General features: G+C 43.7%; 1 protein-coding gene across 2 annotated transcripts; it reads right to left on the bottom strand.

The window, feature by feature from the left end:
* Positions 1-540: 540 nt before the first annotated feature.
* Positions 541-20,440, bottom strand: HTATSF1 (HIV-1 Tat specific factor 1). Of its 2 annotated transcripts, XM_047765007.1 has the most exons (10): positions 20,251-20,440; positions 19,816-20,056; positions 17,956-18,136; positions 16,418-16,465; positions 15,514-15,668; positions 12,670-12,833; positions 10,915-11,014; positions 4,598-4,687; positions 3,550-3,687; positions 541-2,750 (listed from the first exon to the last, which is right to left on the bottom strand). In XM_047765007.1, exons 2-10 carry the CDS (start codon positions 19,999-20,001, stop codon positions 1,548-1,550), a joined length of 2,265 nt encoding a protein of 754 aa, XP_047620963.1. In that variant the 5' UTR covers positions 20,002-20,056; positions 20,251-20,440; the 3' UTR covers positions 541-1,547. The 2 variants fall into 2 exon arrangements, with proteins under 2 accessions (XP_047620963.1, XP_047620964.1); XM_047765008.1 differs by lacking the exon at positions 20,251-20,440 and having other exon boundaries at positions 19,816-20,167.
* Between the last annotated feature and the right edge of the window lie 205 nt (positions 20,441-20,645).

The following is a 20,645-nucleotide window of genomic DNA, read 5'->3' as shown; positions in this document are numbered from 1 at the left end:
CCGACTAGGAACCCTGAGGTTGTGGATTCGACCCCTGGCCTCGCTCAGTGGGTTATAAGGATCGGTGTTGCCATGGGCTGTGTCGTATAGGTTGTAGATGTGGCTTGGATCCTGCATTGCTGTGGCTGTGATGTAGGCCGGCAGCTACAGCTCCTATTAGAACCCCAGCCTGGGAACCTCCATATGCCGAGTGCAGCCCTAAAAGGCAAAAAAAAAAAAAAAAAAAAAAAGCCTCCATTTGTGTGCGGAAGATAAAGCATTCTTTCCCTTTCATTTAGAAAACCAATAAATTCCCCAATGAGTTGTGGTAAAATACAATAAATATGGTGTTTAAATGCTTCTGGTTTATCTTTAAAGGGTTTGCATCTTTTCTGTTTTAACTTTCTTCACTTTTTTTTTAACTGGTTTATCCCTGTGAGAAGCCTAAAGACTTTTAGTAGATGCCAGACGTCAACTGAAAAGTTCTCAGCGAGCGGGCTTAAAGCACAAAAGCTCTTTTCTGTCTAAAGAGGGTCACGATTACAGTGAGAGACAGTACAATGAAAAAGCACCAACGCAGTTTATTTTAATTCTTCTAATTTATGAGAATAACATCTTAACACTACATGAGAAGTCAGTTCATCAATACTGAATTTGGAAAGCACAATCAAAAAAGACCCAATTTCTTTTTACTGGGACTATACAACTTAGCCTAGTACTAGGTACTATGAATCTAGAACAAAATCAAAAACAAAAAACTGAAATAGACATGACAAAAGTTCTTAAATGCCAAGGGATTCATGAACCTCCCCAAACTGTATACAAAAGCTCGTGTAGTGTGTGTATACATTTTCTGGGGAAAGGTCCTGTAACTTTAATCAACTTCTAGAGGGGTCCAAACAGTACACAGCAGAATTCTCATCTGCTCTCTGTATTTTCAATAATGGAAGCTGTGGATCTTGGGAGGTTCACTTTTGCACACTGAAAAGTCAATTTTCACGGGAAGAGGGTAGAAGAGAAAAAGAAAAGTAACCTATGAAAACCGGGCAGGGGAAAACTCCAAAGAAGCAACATACTCTGGTTTAGAGAAAGGAACTGGAGACCTCAGCAGGACCATAAGCTGGAAGCAAGGCGACACCTACAGGGACTTTCCGAGTCCTTAGAAAAACCAAACTTTAGCATGAATAAAGCAACAGCAAGAATTAGAAATGCAATTTAACTCAAGTCCAGTTTTCAGTTTCTGCATATTAACAACTTATTTTTTTATTTTTGAATTATCACAAACTTCAATCAGAATACTTTAAAAAATATTATTCTGCATGCATTTAACAAATATGACAAAGGACAGAGTATCCAGTTTACTTGCATTACGCTATGAAGTTTAAACTGAACAGCCAATTGACAGGTATTTAAAATCATTAAGTACAAGTAACAATGAAAACGCCACTGCATTGATCTGATGGCATCCTACCACTATGCACACGTTCATGTAACTCTACTAGCAATTACCCTGGAGCAGAGGCAAAATGCAGATGGAGCGGGTCTCCCTAAAAAGCAACTTCAAGGGATTAAATATCGTCGTCGTCGTCGTCACTGCTGAGGACAAAGCTGCTGCCTGTGGACAGGGGCCCTTCCTCCTTAACATCCCCTAAGCCACCCACAGTCCCTCGCTCGTCAGAATCTTCGAACAGCTTATCACTAGAATCGTCATCAAACAACTTCTCGTTGGAATCGTCTTCTTGGAACATCCTGTCATCTATGTCTTCACCCTCCTTGGCATCTACGTCTTCCTCGTCGTCTTTTCCGTCTGAATCTTCAAACACCTTTTCATCTGCGTCGTCGTCTTCGTCCTTTTCATCAGCATCTTCTGGCCCCTTTTCTTCGGCATCCTCTTCGTCCTCCTTTTCGTCCGACTCATCGTCAAACACTTTTTCATACGCATCCTCCTCCTCTTCCTTCTCCTCGGACTCTTCGTCCAACTCCTTCTCGGAGTCTTCCTCATCGAACGCCTTCCCGGAGCTGTCGTCTCCGAGCTCGGACTTTTCTGAGTCATTGTCCTCCGGCTCTCTGCCAGGACCGGCTTCCTTCGGTCCCGGTCCCCCGTCGGAGGCGCCCTCCTCAAAGCCCTGCCCCAGGCCGTTCTCGCCCGAGCCGGCCTCACGCTGCAGGTCCGGGTCCGGGTCCGAGCAGCGGTCTTCGGACTCGCGCTCCGAGTCGCCGCCGTCTGCGGCCGCCTCCGGCTCAGGCTCCCCGCCCGGGCCCTCCGCCTCCGGCTCCCTCTCGAGGCCGTTCTCTTCCGGGGCCGTTTTGAGCCTCTTCGTTCTGGATTCTCGTCCGGAGCCGTTCTCCTTGGCCTCCTCGGCCGGAGGGAGACGCGTCCCCTCCGGCCCTTTCCCGGCGCCGCCCTCCGCGCCCGTGGGGCAGCCCGCCTCCCGCTCCCTCTGGGGGCGGCCTTCTCCAGCCTCCTTGTCAGGGCCACTTTCTTTAGCGTCTGTTCCAGAAGCGGCTTCTTCAGCTTCACCCCCATCTTCTGGCTTTTCAAGCTTCTTTGCATCTACAGCTTCTTCCAATGCCTGCTCAGTCGCGGTTTCTGGAACATTTGCTCCAGGTGCGCCAGGGCGCTCTGAGAAATGCCTGGCTCTCGAAGGCCCGGCCCTTTCGGGAGCACAGGCTGCGGCAGCCCGCGGAGGGCCGCTGTTGGCCTCGGGGGCGTTGAGGAAAGCCTCCCAGCCCCGCAGCCTCTCCTCCCTTTCTCTTGTGCTCTCCTCCACCTGTGTGCACACACGGAAACCGCTGTTACCTTACGGACCGAGGGATGGGTTAGGCAAAGAGAAGCAACAGTGTCTCTGAGCAATCCCACTGCCATCGAAAGCACCCTGGTTTTACATGGCATCCCGTTTAGGAAATTAAAGCAATTCCCAATCTTCAGTTTCCAAAACTCTCCATCTTGATTTACTAGAGTTGACCTTAAGAGCATTTAAATAAATGCCCAATCCCAGAACACTGCAGAAATGCCTCATCAACTAAAAAAGTTAATAACTGAATGCTGCCTGTACTTTACAACCCAGAAAGGAAGAGAAACGCTTTGGTTTAATGGGTTCTTTTCTTATTGCCATTTTTAGCAAGCCCTAAGATTTCAGACTTATAAACTGAAAGACTCAAACATTTTGCTGTCTACACTCTGAACGTAAAGGGTTATTTAAAAGAAGCACTGTTGGAGTGCCCGTCGTGGCTCAGTGGTTAACGAATCCGACTAGGGACCATGAGGTGGTGGGTTCGATCCCTGGCCTCGCTCAGTGGGTTAAGGATCTGGCGTTGCTGTGAGCTGTGGTATAGGTTGCAGATGTGGCTCTGGCATAGGCTGGTGGCTACAGCCCTGATTTGACCCCTAGCCTGGGAACCTCCATATGCCACGAGTGCAGCCCTAGAAAAAGGCAAAACAAAAAAATAAAAGAAGCACCGAGACATTAAGGAGATTAAAGAGAACCCAAAACTTATGTGAAAAACTGCTAGAACAATATTTGTTGGAAATGAAACAAGTCATGTGCCCTTGACAGTTGCAGAGCTCACCTGATAATCTGTAGTCCCATCCCACGCCTCCGCAGTGATCTGACGGCCACCAAACCACCTCCCATCAAGGGTCTGAATACAATAATCAGCTTCCTCCGGCTCCCTAAAGGACACAGAGGCCACGCCATCCGGGTGTCTCTACAAAGATAGGAACAGAAAAAGGAATGAATGGAGAGATTTAAAGTGAGACATACACATGCGACAAAGTAGGTAAGTAGCATTCTTTCTGATCATTTGAGCTAAAGATTTTAAGTATGAAGTCTTTCTTCCCTTTCATTCCAGCCAGTGACGTGCAGCTAGCTGCTTCTTTAGCTTATTAACCTCGGCTAGCAAAAACCAGGCCTGATATCCTTGCAAGTGTTTCTGTTGATAACACTGTCTGATGAGAGGCAAAACAGTATGGTCATTGAGAATGTGGGCTCTGAAGTTGAAGAGCCCTGGGATTAAATCCTGGCTCTGCCACCGACCTTGGGCAAGGTGCTCAATCTCTAAATTTCCTTATCTGGAAAATGGGTAAATAAATAAAATGGGTAAAATAGCACCTATCTACCCCAGAAGACTGTGAGGATTCAACGAGACAACAGGTCAAGTAGCTGTAGGTCATGCCATCAATAAATGGTGACTCTTAATTATGCATCAATTTTGGATGTAAAAAAAAAGGTGAGAAAGGGAACACAGGGGAGAGTCTTTTTCTTGATTGTTCTTCTCCAAATATGTGAGAGGAACTAACAAAGAAGGGGAAATGTGGGCAAATGGGGAACCATAAGCTCTTGTACACATTTCTTGTACTTTCTTTCACCTGATTATATACTCCAGAGTGATGAGCAAGGAAAATAACCAAGGCATACCGAGTCTATCAAAGCCTTGGCCTGTCATCCACGTTCATCTAATCATACTGTGTAATACCGCTAACAGATAATCACCAGGTAACAGACCTACTATATAAAAACATGAATCTAACAGTTGAGGCCATACTGACATTTGTGAATAACTTACTAAAATGGAAGAAAGGTGCTTTAGGAATCATTTGTCCAAGCCATGAACTTACATCAAAGAGAAGGAGCTTCCTAATTTGTCCAAACTTTGAACACTCTACTCGAAGGTCTTCTCTGATCTCATTCAGCACCAGTGGATCATCCTACAAAAACACACTTGATTAAAACCAGTTTGCCCCCTTCTTTAAGTATAAATGCTGAGAATCAAATTTCTTACTTTGGCAAACCAACAAATAAAAAAAGGGATTTGCTTAAGGTTAGCTATGTTTGTCTGCAGTCTACAAAATTAAAAAAAAATCAAATTCAAATGAAGTTAGACTACCACGGCTGCTGCTACTACAGGTCTGCCCTGCTTTGAGCCAGGGAATGGACAGCCACGGAAGGCAGCAGCAGGCACAGCAGGCGTCACAGTGGCAGAGGAGAGGGAAGGGAAGGAAGTGTCCGTGGAACTCGACACAGCAGCAGCTGTAAAGGCAGGAGAAGGCCTGCGGCCCACAGGAAGTCAGAGGTTGCGAATTCCTCGGTTCTGCACGCGTACCACACTGACTGTCCCGATGAGAATCCTCTGCTTTGTGTTTTGCGTGGCTTCCCATTTACAGAAATGTGATGGGGAGAGGTATACCTTCATTGATGAAGTGTTCTAGGATTATTCTTTGTGCCTCCAAGACTCTTTTAACTCACGGGGTAAACCTCCCTTATAAGGATCCCTATTCCTCTTGCCTCCTACCACCCTGCAACAGGACCACACTGACAGGGAGCTGCTGTTAAGCACACAATGAAATAGGTTCTCAGCTGGGGCTTTCCTGCAACTATGAGTCTATGAAGAACACTCAAGCACTGCTGCTTTCAGTGGTCTTGAGTCTCCCCCTCTACCCACAGCATATGGAAGTTCTCGAGCTGGGGATTGAACCTGCACTGCTGCAGAGACAATGCTGGATCCCTAACCTGCTGTGCCACAGCGGGAACTCTGACTTACACTTTTTAGGAAGCATTTGAATTCATCTATTCACAGGCTTCTCTTTTCCTCACCAACTAAAGAGGAACAGGAAAAATGACAAGTGGCCTTTCCTTCCTAAGGTTCTATCAAAAAGCAAAAACAAACAACTGGTAGGCAGTTAATGAAATCAAACAAAAAAATCAAAAATATAAAATCCTATAAATCTGAGGCTTCTAAAACTATAGCAGGAAGGACTCTGGACTTCTCCCATTTATATGATCTAACTTTGGAGAATATGCCAAATTATTTTATACCGAATTCTCAGACCGGAGAGGAATGAGGAATGGAGCATAGGAGTCATTTGGTAAAGTTATGCGGTGGCTTTTAGGGATGAGTGGGGGCAAGCTCCTATCAGATTGTGTGCTTTCCACAGGCAGGAATCTAGTTTGACTGATTTTTGATTCCCTCACAGAATACAGCACAGTCTCACATAATGAACAGTCAATAAAAGCTTTTTCAGAGTTTGATAAACTGTCCCTAATACTTCCTTCCATTTTATTTACCAAGGGAAATCAGGATTACATTAGAAACAGCCACAAATTATTTCAAAATATTTGATAAATGTCAGTGTGCTTTCATTGTAGGGGGACGGAGCATTATCTTCTTTCATTTCTTTATCAAGTCTCAGTGGCTTTCCTACAAGGATATAAAATTTTAGCCAGTATTCCCCAACCACTGTTTTCATTTTTACCAGCTTCAAAAACAAATGTATGCTACATACCATGAGGCTTAAAGACAGTAACTCCTTCCTCTGGGAAAGACCTTTAACCAAGCTAAGCATGATTTTTTTTTTTTTTTTTGCTTCTTAGGGCCACACCTACATCATGTGGAAGTTAACTGGCTAGGGGCTGAACTGGAGCTGTAGCTGCCACAGTCACAGCAACATGGGATCTGAGCCGTGTCTGCGACCTACACCCCAGCTCACGGCAACGCTGGATCCTTAACCCACTGAGCGAGGCCAGGGATCCAACTTGCATCCTCATGGATACTACCACTGAGCCACAATGGGAACTTCCAGAATTAAAGTTTTTTTAAAGACAACACTTTGCAAGCAATAGACCTAAGACTAAACTCAGACTGATACACTGAAACCTTCTGCCGTCATTGTTCAGAATTTTTTTTCCAGAGTGGTGTTTTATTTTCCCAGGAACAAACCATTATTTCTCATTCCTTTCCAATCTAAACTTGCACTGTCCAAGACAGTAGCCACTAACCACACGTGGCTACAGAGCACCTGAAATGTGGCTGGTCCAAACTGAGGTGCGCTGCAGGTGTGAAATAAACACTGGAGTTTGAAATTTTTGTCCTTCACTGGACAGCACTAGCACACACAGTGAGAAACCTACCTGTACATCTGAGTTTTGGTTCTTCATCTCTTGGTATTCATATTTGCCAGGCATGAATTTTTAAATAAGGCTTTGAATTAAATACTGAAACCCCCCTAAAGTTACATTTAAAATATTAGCCTTCATTGTTGACCCTGATACCAAAGAGTATTTTTAGGTGTTTTGATTCTAATACCACTCAACTGTTTAAAATAAAAATACACACGCATACCGTGGAGACATCACAGGCTTGGTTCCAGACTAGCGCAATAAAGCAAATATCGCAAGAAAGCACATGGCGAAATTTTTTTGGCTTTCCAGTTATGTTGACACTATACTGTAGTCTATTGAGTGTGCAACAGCATTAATCTAAAAAAATGTCTCAATTAAAAAATACTTCATTGCGGAGTTCCCGTCGTGGCTCAGTGGTTAACGAATCCGACTAGGAACCATGAGGCTGCAGGTTCGATCCCTGGCCTCGCTAGTGGGTTAAGGATCTGGCATTGCCGTGAGCTGTGGTGTAGGTTGCAGATGCAGCTCGGATCTGGTGTTGCTGTGGCTCTGGCATAGGCCGGCAACAATAGCTCCGATTAGACCCCTAGCCTGGGAATCTCCATATGCCACAGATGCGGCCCTCAAAGAAAAGACAAAAGACAAAACAAACAAACAAACAAAAAAACCCAAAAAACTTCATTGCTAAAAAATGCAAACCTGAGCCTTGAGCAAATCAGCCTTCAGCAAGTCACAGGAATAACATCAAAGATCACTAATCACAGATCACCAGAGCAAATATAATAATGATGAAAAAGCTTGAACTATTGCGACTATTACCAAAACGTGACACAGAGAAATGGAAGTGAACAAATGCTATTTGAAAAATGGCACAGACTTGCTCTACACAGGGGAGCCATGAAGCTTCGAGATATATATATATATATACATATATATATATACATATATATATATATATATTTTTTAAAAAGACAGTACCTGCAAAGTGCAGTAAAGTGAAGCACAATAAAACAAAGTATGCCTGTGTCTGTATTCCATCTCCCTAAATCTGATTTCTTTCTGATACCCAGGGTAACCTGAAAATTCAGTCTTTATTTTCTACTGCAAAGCTCTATGCTGAAGTCTATTCTTCAGATTCATATGAAATCTTCAGAGAAATCAAACACTCCCCCAAAACATCCAATGAAAACATTTTCCTGTTGAACACCTCTATCCAGAGCTATATTCTGTCCAGACCAGTGCTAAAACAGAATGTCCCATGGCGATAGCAATGAATAGCTCCATTGTCCAATACGGTAGCTACCAGCCACATGTGGCTAGTACAAGCGCAAAACTGAAGTTTTTGTTTTAATTAAATTTAAATAACCACATGTGGCTAGAGTCTCATGTACCGGACAGTCTACTACAGTGGACAGGTCTACACTGATACGCCTTCAGGTTTAAACCCGGACACAGCAAAAAAACAAGAATTGGTGACAGGGTCTCATCAAGCTCATCAGACCACACAAGACCTGGCAGATGGGCAACAAGAATGGCACCTGTGAACTCTGCAGCCCATCACTGCCCTCCCAGCCTTTGTGGCATAACTGCAAACTTTCCTTCATTTTCAGAGATGCTAAAGAGGAAATGTTTTATTCATTGAGTGAACGAAAAGACTCTACCTTATGAGTAAAAGGGGTTTCATTCAATCATTCTTTCACTTTTTCGTATAAATATTGAGGGCCTATTAATACATATTGAGAGCCAACTGTAGGCCAAGCATGATCTGAAGCACTGGGAATATAACTGCAAATCAGGTAGACAGAGCCCTTGGCCTCCTGGAACTCACATTCTAGCTATGAGTAAAATAAAATAGGGTAATATAAAGGCTCTATTAACTCCAAAGTATAATCTATACTAAACCAATATAGGGGGTTTTTTTAGACAACAAGAATTTACAAGCATGGGTGTTCCTGTCATGGCTCGGTGGTTAATGAACCCGACTAGTATCCATGAGGACGCAGGTTCAAGCCCTGGCCTTGCTCAGTGGGTTGAGTGTATCCAGTGTTGCCGTGAGCTGTGGTGTAGGTTGTAGACACAGCTCGAATCCCACATTGCTGTGGCTGTGGTGTAGGCCGGCAGCTATAGCTCCCATTTGACCCCTGGCCTGGGAACCTCCATATGCCATGGGTGCGGCCCTAAAAAGACAAAAAAAAAAAAAAAAAGGAATTTACAAGCATGAAACTTAAAAATATTTACTGGAGGGGAGTTCCCATAGTGGCGCAGTGGTTAATGAATCCGACTAGGAACCATGAGGTTGCGGGTTCGATCCCTGGCCTTGCTTGCTGGGTTAAGGATCCCGAGTTGCCCTGAGCTGAGGTGTAGGTCGCAGACGCAGCTCGGATCCTGAGTTGATGTGGCTCTGGCGTAGGCCGGAGGCTACAGCTCCGATTTGACCCCTAGCCTGGGAACCTCCACATGCCGCGGGAGCAGCCCTAGAAAAGGCAAAAAAAAAAGACAAAAATATTTACTGGAGGGAATTTGCAGGGGTCAAAAAAGAATAAATGTTGCTTTTTGAAGGAAAAAAAAATTAAGTCTGCTAAGGATGACAGCTAGACTTAGATTAGGTGTCTCGATGAGCAGGTAGGAGGCAGTAGCAGGTCAAGGTAATTACACAACAGACTTGGATTTGCAGAAGTCCCAGATACTTAATGAATTAAGTTTGCATTTATATTCACGGTCAAGTGATAGGGGTATGGAATGCTATGAATCAAGGATCTCAAGTCACAGAAATTACTCGGTCACCTAATTAAAAAGAACAATTATTTACCAGGGAAATAAAATTCTGAAGTTGTACCTACTAGGCTAGATACCAAGAACCATCTATGCATGCCTTTCAAAGCCCCATCCAACAGGGACAGCATTTCAAAAAGCATCTAGTGCACACGTGTCCGTGTGTGTTTTTTCAACACCCTCCATTATCCCTGGAGTCTAAAGTAGCTCGGCCATATTTCGAGATTCCTCAGGATTCTAGTCAGAAGAGACATCAATCATTACAAACAGACCACATGTACTCCCCCAATGGCCTCGAAAGATGCGGGGATGCCACGCGTGCACAGGAAACATCTCACATCACTATTAGAGATGAAGTTCCGCAGGCCATTCAGGGGCCCTTTCTGAGGGGCTTGAATGATACTGCCATGCTGATTCTGTTTAAACGCACAAAAGGAGCAAGAGTGGGCTCTGGCTGCCGCTAGACCATTTGTAAACCTAGAATTTTACGTTATGAACATTTTTCTCTTATGTGTAACTCGTTATCATTAACTTTAGAATCCAAGCAGAGAATAAAGAATTGTTCTTCCATGAATGATCTCATCAGCCTATGGGAAACACCGAGATGAGAACAAGAGGCGGAATGCCACACAACCACACAACGTACCCTGTGGCAATTCGCATTCCTTAACCCTCACTAGCAGCTCTTCCTCCTTTATCTGCTTTGATTTGCTGTTCCTGGAAGCTTTCAGGGACATTAGGTATTATAAAGTCCTCTTAATAGCCACTGCAGAGTCTTGAAAAAAACAAACAAACAAAAACCCAACCTCCGCGACTTAAATGTCAGGGGCTGTAGTTCATTAACCCAAGGCTCTTGAGGATCAAACTTTTAGGACTAAGGTGAAGTTTTCATTTCCAAGTGGGAAACTGGTCCGCTTCACCAAAATCAGCCTGTATTGTTGAACTGCACTCAAAAGCCACAGGCAAGTCCCATAAGTCTTTTAAAGATTAGATTTTTAATCACTTCCCATACCAAGTAGCTGCGTTTGTGGCCACAGCAAGAGTATATTAAACAGGCCTATCTGGGATACAATGAAAAGAGGACAGGGCTAAACCTGGGAAAATCCGAAGCCTTCGACTGATTCTTAGCTCTCTTTTCCTTCCTACTTCGACGACTACTGAAGTGTGCAAGATGTGACATGAGAAAGACGAGGTGAGGCGAGTTCAGGGCTCCCTTGAAAGAAAGCGTATGTATGTTTCCGCCAGTAAAAATACTGCTTCCTACCTCAAAATCCATAGGATGAAACATATTTTTGATGATGACAACTCGCTCGTGGCGCATTCGGGACGGGCCTGCTCTTCTCTCAGGTCTCCAGTCCAACTGCCTGACGAGACAAAGCAGGAACAAGAAGCTGTGAATTTTGTTTCAGACTCGGAGAGAAGGAAAAATGAGCTATTAACGGAATTCTTCATTGGGTATTTAATAATGATAATTAGTTGATTCCTGAACAACAATGTATATTTAAGTCACAGTTCCATTAGAACTTTCCGAAATGAAAATAACAGGCAGATGAAACACAGATCCAGCATCTGAAACGTCCGGAATATGAATTTTTTTCAGAACTGCTATCTGATTATAAACATCCCAATGAGACGCCTGAAAAACTGCTAATTATTTAGCATCTATGACTATCTACCTCTCCTTGGAAGCCAAGAAAATGTGCAAATTGTACTGGTTTTTAGGCATTTTATGATTATAGAGAACAAACAGCATTGAAATATATAAAACTGGAGTTCCCGCCGTGGCGCAGTGGTTAACGAATCCGACTAGGAACCATGAGGTTGCGGGTTCGGTCCCTGCCCTTGCTCAGTGGGTTAATGATCCGGCGTTGCTGTGAGCTGTGGTGTAGGTTGCAGACGCGGCTCGGATCCTGCGTTGCTGTGGCTCTGGCGTAGGCCGGTGGCTACAGCTCCGATTCAACCCCTAGCCTGGGAACCTCCATATGCCGAGGGAGCGGCCCAAGAAATAGCAACAACAACAACAACAACAACTACAACAACAAAAGACAAAAAGACAAAAACAAAAACAAACAAACAAAAAAAAGAAATATATAAAACTACTCACTCTGTTACAATCTTAAGTTTTACTGATTTTGTTTATAAAATTTCTAGGTATCTATTTTAACTATTCCTATAAAAACTATAGGCATCACAACTAAATGCTTTTATGATTATTTTATCATTAGTGTAAGCATAGTGTTACAAGTGTTATTAGGATTCACTGTTAAAAGTACTTATCATTTTGGCTAATTTCTTTCTTTTTCTTTCTTTTTTTTTCCCCTCTTGTGGCCACCCGGCAGCATATGGAGTCCCCAGGCCAGGGATCAGATCTGAACCAGTTGTGACCTACGCCACAGCTGCAGCAACGCTGGATCCTTTAACCTACCATGTTAGGCCAGGGATCAAACCTGCATCCTGGTGCTGCAGAGACCCTACCAATCCCGTTGTGCCACAGCGGGAACTCTTAATTTCTTAAAATCAGTGTATTTCAAAAAAGCATGTTAAATAAATGCATTAATAGAAACTTGAGGACATCATGTATATACTATATACAATCAGACACCGCATATGATAAAATGATAAAACCTATTGTTCCTAATTTCTAACTTCTACTAACAAACCTGTATGTAAAAGTTTAGGTTCTGGTATAGCTGATTCCAACCCCCATGAAAAATGAACTGATGGCTCTGGTACGTAAACATAAACCATCTTATTTAATCTGACATTCAACATTTTCCACAGAGATGGCTTTCTTATTTCATTTAAGCCTCCATTATATAAAAATGAACACTCCAGAAAATGAAAAACCCCACCACTGCCAAATCATCCTATTACACAGCGAGATCCTGATGATCTAATAAAATTGTTTAAAAATAATTTGTAGGCTATTTCATGGGACAAAATCAGGTGAAAAATATTAAAATATACTCTAGGATATTTATATGAAATTTTTCAAACAGGAAAAAAAAACAACACAAACTTTTGTTGCATAGACAGCTTTTTCTTGTAGTCTTTGCACTTCTTCTTCTTCTTTGAGGCATCATATTCCCCCTTCAGTTGAAACTTTGCCACCTCCACATGTAATTTGTAGCCTCTGATTTCATCTTCATCCAAAAGTTTTAATGCAAGATCCACAGATTCTCTCTTTATAAAGGGAAAATAAGATATAGTCAGTAAGTTACACATTGAAATGAAACTTCATGAAACTTAAGATGAATGATGACTATCCATAACATTTTTCTTTCTTTTTACAGCTACACCTGAGGCACATGGAAGTTTCCAAGCTAGGGGTCGAATCTGAACACAGCCACGGCAACACCGGATCCAAGCTGTATCTGTGACCTATGCTGCAGCTGGCAGCAATGCCGGATCCTTAACCCACTGAGCGCGGCCAAGGATCGAACCCACATTTTCACAGAGACAACACTGGGTCCTTAATCAACTGAGCCACAATGGGAACTTCAAAATAAAGATTTAAATGTAACTACCTACACTGGAATAAAGAACTCTAGAATGCATACTGGGAAACTTGCATTTAAGACGTAGCTGTCCCCAACCAGTTCTGTGAACCTAGGCAAGTTATTTAAGCTCCCTGAACCATAACTTCTTCATGTGTATAAACGGGAATGGAAACGGCTTCTTTGCAGGGTTCCTGACGAAATTAAATAAAAGGTTACAAAGGATAGCGACTGGCATACAGCAAGTGTTCAACGAGTGATACCATTATTGGAATAGTAGGTTTGCCTCTTGGAATCTCAATGAGGCAAATGGACTTGCATGATTTCTAGGGTATAGTTCAGTTTTAAAATTCTAAAAGATTCTTAAAGACCAGATGACTCAAGGAACTGGGAATAGCACAGCCAGCCTTTAATTTTTTTGTTCACCAGTTAAAACGTAGAAATATAATGGGGAGAAGATGATTATCTGGCAGCTTGAGCATGACACACATTTGTGGATCCCGGGTCCCATACAAAGGGGGCAGCTGTCAGCCCCACACAGATTCAAAGATCTGAGGATCTGAGAACTCAAAAGGACAACTGAACTCAGCCACACAATCAAATATGGATCCTGGAACAATTAACTATATTCTTCTGGAATTCAATTTACTGGTTTGCCAATCTTGCACTTTTATCAGTCATAAGTTTTACATACGAAGGTTGTCAAAACCTCATTCTTCTCCTTGAATTCTTTCTTTCTTTTTAGGGCTGCACCCATGGCACATGAAAGTTCCCAGGCTAGGGGTCAAATTGGAGCTACAGCTGCTGGTCTATACCACGAACACAGCAATGCAGGATCTGAGCCGCATCTGTAACCTATATCATAGCTCACAGCAATGCCGGATCCTTAACCCACTGAGCGAGGACGGGGATCGAACGCGCACCCTCATGGATACTAGCTGGTTCATTACTGCTGAGCCACGACGGGAACGCCCTAAAAAAATTTTTTTTTTGTCTTTTTAGGGCCGCTCCAGTGGCATATCGAGGTTCCCAGGCTAGGGGTCTGATTGGTGCTGTAGCTGCTGGCCTACACCACAGCCACAGCAACTCGGGATCAGAGCCACATCTGCGGTCTACACCATAGCTCACAGCAATGCCAGATCCCCAACCCACTGAGTGAGGCCAGGGATCGAACCTGCAACCTCATGGTTCCTAGGATTCGTTTCCACTGTGTCACAACGAGAACTCCCCTAAAAATTTTAAAAGCCAATCAAACCCCCCAAGAATCCGTTGACAGAGTTTTAGTAATCCTTCAATAATTTACAAAGCACTCAATCTCCTTACACTTGAAACTTTCATAAATACCTCCCTTATAATGGTCATACTCGCATATGATCCCATCATGTTCAAGAACCAGGTCAAAAACCTATCTTCCCAAAAGCTGTCAGCTTAACCCTACGTTGCTCTGATTTCCCTGAAACGTTGTATACTCGCAACACACGCACGATGTTGGTTGGTACTGTTGTTCTACCGCTTTGATTTTCCTTTGTAATTCTTTTCTGTTTCTATGGCAATGTACGTGCCATCACTGTCCCCATTTCTTTTGTACCCTGTGGTGAGGCATCATACAATGCTCTTAAGGTGATGGGTGTTTTGAAAATGATGGCTGCCTTTAACACGGAGCTTTCCCCTGTGCAACTCAAGGTACTGTGAACAAGGCTCTGCAAATTTCCGTTACTATCACTCTTCTCTTTCATTCAAAATACATTTCAAAGAAGTAAGCACAGGCTATCACCTCCTTTGTGGTCTAATTCAGGGGTCACAAAACTTTTGTAAAGGGCTAATGAGTAAATACTTTAGGCTGTGTGGGCCACATGGTCTGTAGTTGCAACCAATTAACTCTGTTGTTGAAATGTGAAAGGAGTTACAGACAAACGTGTAAACGAATGAATGGGACCACATTACTTTAAAACTTTATGTACAAAGACAGGCGATGGGCTGAAGTTTGCCAAACCCTGGTCTAACTCATTCCAAAGGCAAATAAAATGTTACTGCCTGTCTTTGCTTTGTGGATTTGTAGAATGGGTTCTGCACTGATTATGTGCATTTACTCCTAAAAGAATACTCACTGCAAAATCTCTTTAGGACAAAAGAGGCACTTTGGTCATAGGACTTACCTAATGCCTTGACCTGGTAACATATTTTCTCCGAAGAGAAAGTAATGATCTTACCAATATGATACATACAGGCACAACCTGAAATAACAGTTTCCTTCGCATCCTGTTTTGAATAGCTCTCGCTCTTGGTTGTCATCTATGCCAAATTACGGCCCTGGTTCCTGAGTTAAAAATGGAGATAGAAGAAATTTATTTGACTATATAACTAACCTTCAAGTAACAGCAGAGCCCGTCTCCTTTAAGATTTCCTTGATTATCTTTGTAAAGCTTGACCTTAAACTCTTCTGTTTGAGGATCTCTCATAATAATGCCGAACTTAGACATGAGCTGAATAAACTCATCCACTGTAATGTCTGGAGGCAAACCTGTAACATTAGGGGAAGAAAGATTACAGAGGCATCTACAGCAAAGAGCTTACTTAAGGAGTGTAGCAATTAGAATTCTATAACGTAGATGAGTACAATTTTGATTTTCTAAAATATAAGAATAACCCACATCTGGGAGTTCCCGTCATGGTTCCGTGGTTAACGAATCCGACTAGGAACCATGAGGTTGCAGGTTCGATCCCTGGCCTTGCTCAGTGGGTCAAGGATGTGGCATTGCCGTGAGCTGTGGTGGAGGTCGCAGCTGCGGCTCGGATCCTGAATTGCTGTGGCTCTGGTGTAGGCCGGTGGCTACAGCTCTCATTAGACCCCTAGCCTAGGAACCTCCATATGCCGTGGAAATGGCCCTAGAAAAGGCAAAAAGATAAAAAAAAAAGAAAAAAAAAGAATATCCCATATCTGTAGACTTGAGAAAATGTCATGTTTTAATGTATTCAAATACACATTACAATCATGCTTTATTTACACCTTGAATCAGTGAATCTGAAGGGCCAAACTGCTGTGAGTTACCTAAAGCAGACAAAAAGGGTGGCATGCCAAGTTACATACCCTTAATTTTTCTTAGTTTTGTTAAAAAAAAAAAACCCACAAACATATTTCTCAATAATGCAAATGACTGAAAATGACACAATGATAAAAAGTAGAATTTAGAAAAACTAAAAACTACTCCGAAAAAAAATCTCAAAATAAAATATTTTCTACTCTAAATTTGGTTAAAAAGGTATACATACCAGACACATAAACATTTGTATTTCTGTCTTCTTCAACATGAAACCATCCTAAAAATCAAAATAAAATAAATAAATAAAACACATGAAAGAAAAGGTAAGAGTCTTATTATGAAACTCTGACAACATGGCAATTTCTCAAAACTTTCAGAAATGTTTTCTGACCCTTAGAACAAGGGTGACTAACTCAAATCGCCATCCAGCTTTCAAAGCATTTGGATCTTTGGATAGATAACTAATTTCAGAACCCTGTCTGAAAAAAGATGGCTAGTTTTTCTTGGTTTGTTTATGAATCTGATACTACCTCAAAAAACCCTCATCAGGAGTTCCCGTCGTGGCGCAGTGGTTAACGAATCCGACTAGGAACCATGAGGTTGTGGGTTCGGTCCCTGCCCTTGCTCAGTGGGTTAACGATCCGGCGTTGCCGTGAGCTGTGGTGTAGGTTGCAGACGCGGCTCGGATCCCGCGTTGCTGTGGCTCTGGCGTAGGCCGGTGGCTACAGCTCCGATTCGACCCCTAGCCTGGGAACCTCCATATGCCGCAGGAGTGGCCCAAGAAATAGCAACAACAACAACAACAACAACAACAACAACAACAACAACAACAAAAAAAAAAAACCCTCATCGTTATACTGATTTTAGACCTTGGAGTAAGTTGCTTCTGACTCCAATCTACTGTGTTAGACCTGGCCAAGCTGAAGCAAAATTGACTTGAGTTCAATTTAATTAAACTCAAAAAATACAAAAAGGAGTTCCCGTTGTGGCTCAGTGGTTAATGAATCCAACTAGGAACCATGAGATTGCAGGTTCGATCCCTGGCCTTGCTCAGTGGGTTAAGGATCTGGCATTGCCGTGAGCTGTGGTGTAGGTCACAGGCGCGGCTCGGATCCTGCGTTGCTGTGGCTTTGGCGTAGGCCGGTGGCTACAGCTCAGATTCGACCCCTAGCTTGGGAACCTCCATAGGCCACAGGTGTGGCCCTAGAAAAAGACCAAAAGACCAAAAAAAAAAAAAAAAAGCTTAGGAACAGAACTTTATTTTTTGTCTTTTTGCCTTTTCTTGAGCCACTCCTGTGGCATGTGGAGGTTCCCAGGCTAGGGGTCAAATCTAAGCTGCAGCTGCCGGCCTACACCCCAACCACAGCAATGCGGGATCCGAGCCGAGTCTGCAACCTACACCACAGCTCACAGCAACGCTGGATCCTTAACCCACAGAGCAAGGCCAGGGACTGAACCGGCAACCTCATGGTTCCTAGTTGGATTCGTTAACCACTGCACCACGACGGGAACTCCGAGGAACAGAACTTTAGATCATCTCATAATAATAGCACTATTTTGCAAAGGAAGAAACTGAGAATTGAACTGGATTAGATGCCCACAGGATAGTGTGAGAGCCAACATATGAACTTGAATAACAATAACAATAAAAAAGCCAATCTTACAATACTATCAAAGCTATTTTATAATTCTTCAAAAGTAACTATATACGCACACGCTCACATTTTTAATTTTTATACTCAGGTTTCCCAAGCTAAATCCACTTACCTGATTCAGCCTTTCTCTTTTCTCCTTTCTTTCTGGGATCACTGGGTTCAGGGGTTTTCCTTTGCGGAGGCTCCTCTGCGGTCCTAGCACTGACATCCTGGACACTTGCAGTAGAGCTAGACGCACCATCATTAGAAAAGCCGTAATTGGCCTGATATGTAGCAATGAAATCTTCAGTGATCTAAACAAGACATTTAGAATACACACACAGATATTCAAAAATGATTTCTTCCCAGAAAAAGTTTACACTGTGTTAAATAACAGCATATTCAGTTATGCAACCTAACATACAAATGTTTCTGTGGATGACAGTAATCAAAGCATACATGAAAGAACAATCATCTTACATAGACAGTTGTGCATAAAGTGATAAAAAACTAAGACACAGATACTTGGATTATCAATACAAAAGTCTGAGATACTATAAAAGGCATTTTAAGTGATGTTGGCACCTTTTCCAGTTGTTTTGTTTATGAATTACTATCTCTGCAATCTACTTGACTGAGGCTATAAATAAATATAACAAAGGAAGTACTAGATAACAATAAAACAGAAAAAAATAGTCAACTAATAATCTAACAACAGAATCAAATTTTCTTTTACTATATGGATGAACAAAAGCATATGCACACTAAATATTTAAATACTTGTAGGCACAGAAATCCCAGAGTAGAACTGTGATTTAGCATATAAAGAATGGGGCTAATAATGATAAAAACGAAATGCTTATTTTAACTCCATCACTAATTAAATCACATTATCGTCTTAATGTCAGAACAAACCCAACTGACTTCTATCCTCCTGGCTTTTGGGGGGGAAAAGCACAATTGCACAATGAAAGAAATGTAGTTATATCTTCATACCAATCAATGTTAGGCATATGCAGGAATGAAGAAGATTTAAAAGTTCAAGGTTTGAAGAGGTATGGGCTTTCATAACATAAAAAGACAAAGCCACACATTAATCCATTATCAGACTACTGTTAAAGTGCTCAGAAGGCTGAAGAAACTGCACACTAGCGGGCACTACCATTACAAGAAGTCATACAGTAAGTTTAACGATTCGGACGGGTTGGAACATATACACAAATACGAAATGGGAAAGAAAAAAAGTTGAAATAAATAATTAACAAAAATAACACTCACATTACACAGTGGAGACAGTTTGTATCGGCGGCTTGCAAGTCAATTAGTCTGTGAGTAGTATCCTTTTTTCCCCACCCACACGAGACTGTGATTAACAGGGTACTTTTACCAAAAAGTTTACAGAACCAAGTTTACCATCAGTCATTTCACTTACAAGCTGAAATAAAGTACTTAACAACTTCTAAGTGCTCTAATTAAATATGCACAGATCTTTTCCATCCGCAGTCTGTGCACCTCTAGTCATATTCCTGTGGTGATATGATTCAAACATACATGTCCAGGGACAAAATTTAATAGAAAGTAAAAAGAGGCGCAAAGTTCAATCAGTAAAGATCTATCAACTGCGACTTCTTTCTGTCCCAAATCAGTAAGTTGCATTTTGCACACAGTACTTCAGCTAAATATCTGAATTCCTAGGATAAGTGAGGTTGGCTTCCTGAGATTAACAGCTACTAAATTTGCCCTTGGTGTTTTTTCCTCTTTGCAATAAAAAGCAGTCACCAATGCAATAACCAACTGTGACCTTCACAGATAAAATCAATCTCCCTAAAGATTTCGGTTCCTTTACACGTCGGTTCTGCTAGACACAACAAAAAGAAACGTCACTATCCAGAGGGGCTCTAACCCAGGAGCTCGGCAAAGAAAACGTGAAAGGAGCGCCACGCGAGGCTGGCCAGGAGGGACCGCTTTGCAGTGGCGCCCGCGCGACTCTTACCTTGGGGAACCAAGCCTTCTTGTCCAGGTCCCACTCGTACGGGGTGTCAGCCGGCTGCTGCCCGAAAGAATCGGTTTCTCCACCGGGATCTTTCTGGGTGTCGCCGTCCTTGGTGTCTCCGTACAATTCTTGCATTCGCAACTGCTCATCAAACTCATCATTCGCATCCAAGTTGTTGCCGCTCATGTTGCCGACTTAGCCCAGGGGCAGGGTCTGAGAGAGCTAAGAGGCCGAGCTGATGCTGGAGGGCAATAGAGAAAGAGAGGTCGGCCGCGCTCAACCCGCGCCCCACCGCCCCCCGGCCCGCCTCCCCGCGGCGCCCCAGCAGCCCCCGGGAAGTCGGGGCCGCTCGCTGGACGCGCCGCCCCCCGCTCCGCCCGCCCCCTGCGCGCGCGCGCGCGCCGCTGCTCCCCGCCCCGCCGCGCCACCGCCCACCTCGCTCGCCCCGCCGGGCCTCGCCGCCGCCGCCGCCGCCGCTCGATCCAGGGCGCGGCGGGAGCGCGCGCGCGCGCCACCGCCGCCGACCGGGTCTGAGGCGACTGCGGCTCCCGCGGCCACGTCCGGAAACCACTTGAAAACGAAGGCCCGCTCAGGCTGACGCAGTCGCCATTGTCGGAGCGTCGCGACGTCGCGGGTCGCGCCGACACGCCCCCAGTGGCGTCAACAGGCGTCGACGCGGCTCGGCGGCGTGGGGCTCCGGGGGCGGGGCAACGGGGGCTGCGCAGCTGCCCGCGGGGATGCCCACGTGGGTCGCCAAGGCGCGGGCCCGCGTCGCCTCGGGGACTTTGGGCTCCGCGGGGGCCGCGGCGGGCCGCGGCGGGCCGGGGCCG

This window comes from Phacochoerus africanus, chromosome X (assembly GCF_016906955.1).
Source record: "Phacochoerus africanus isolate WHEZ1 chromosome X, ROS_Pafr_v1, whole genome shotgun sequence".
Taxonomy (NCBI): domain Eukaryota; kingdom Metazoa; phylum Chordata; class Mammalia; order Artiodactyla; family Suidae; genus Phacochoerus; species Phacochoerus africanus.
This window is presented reverse-complemented; position numbering and strand designations above follow the sequence as displayed.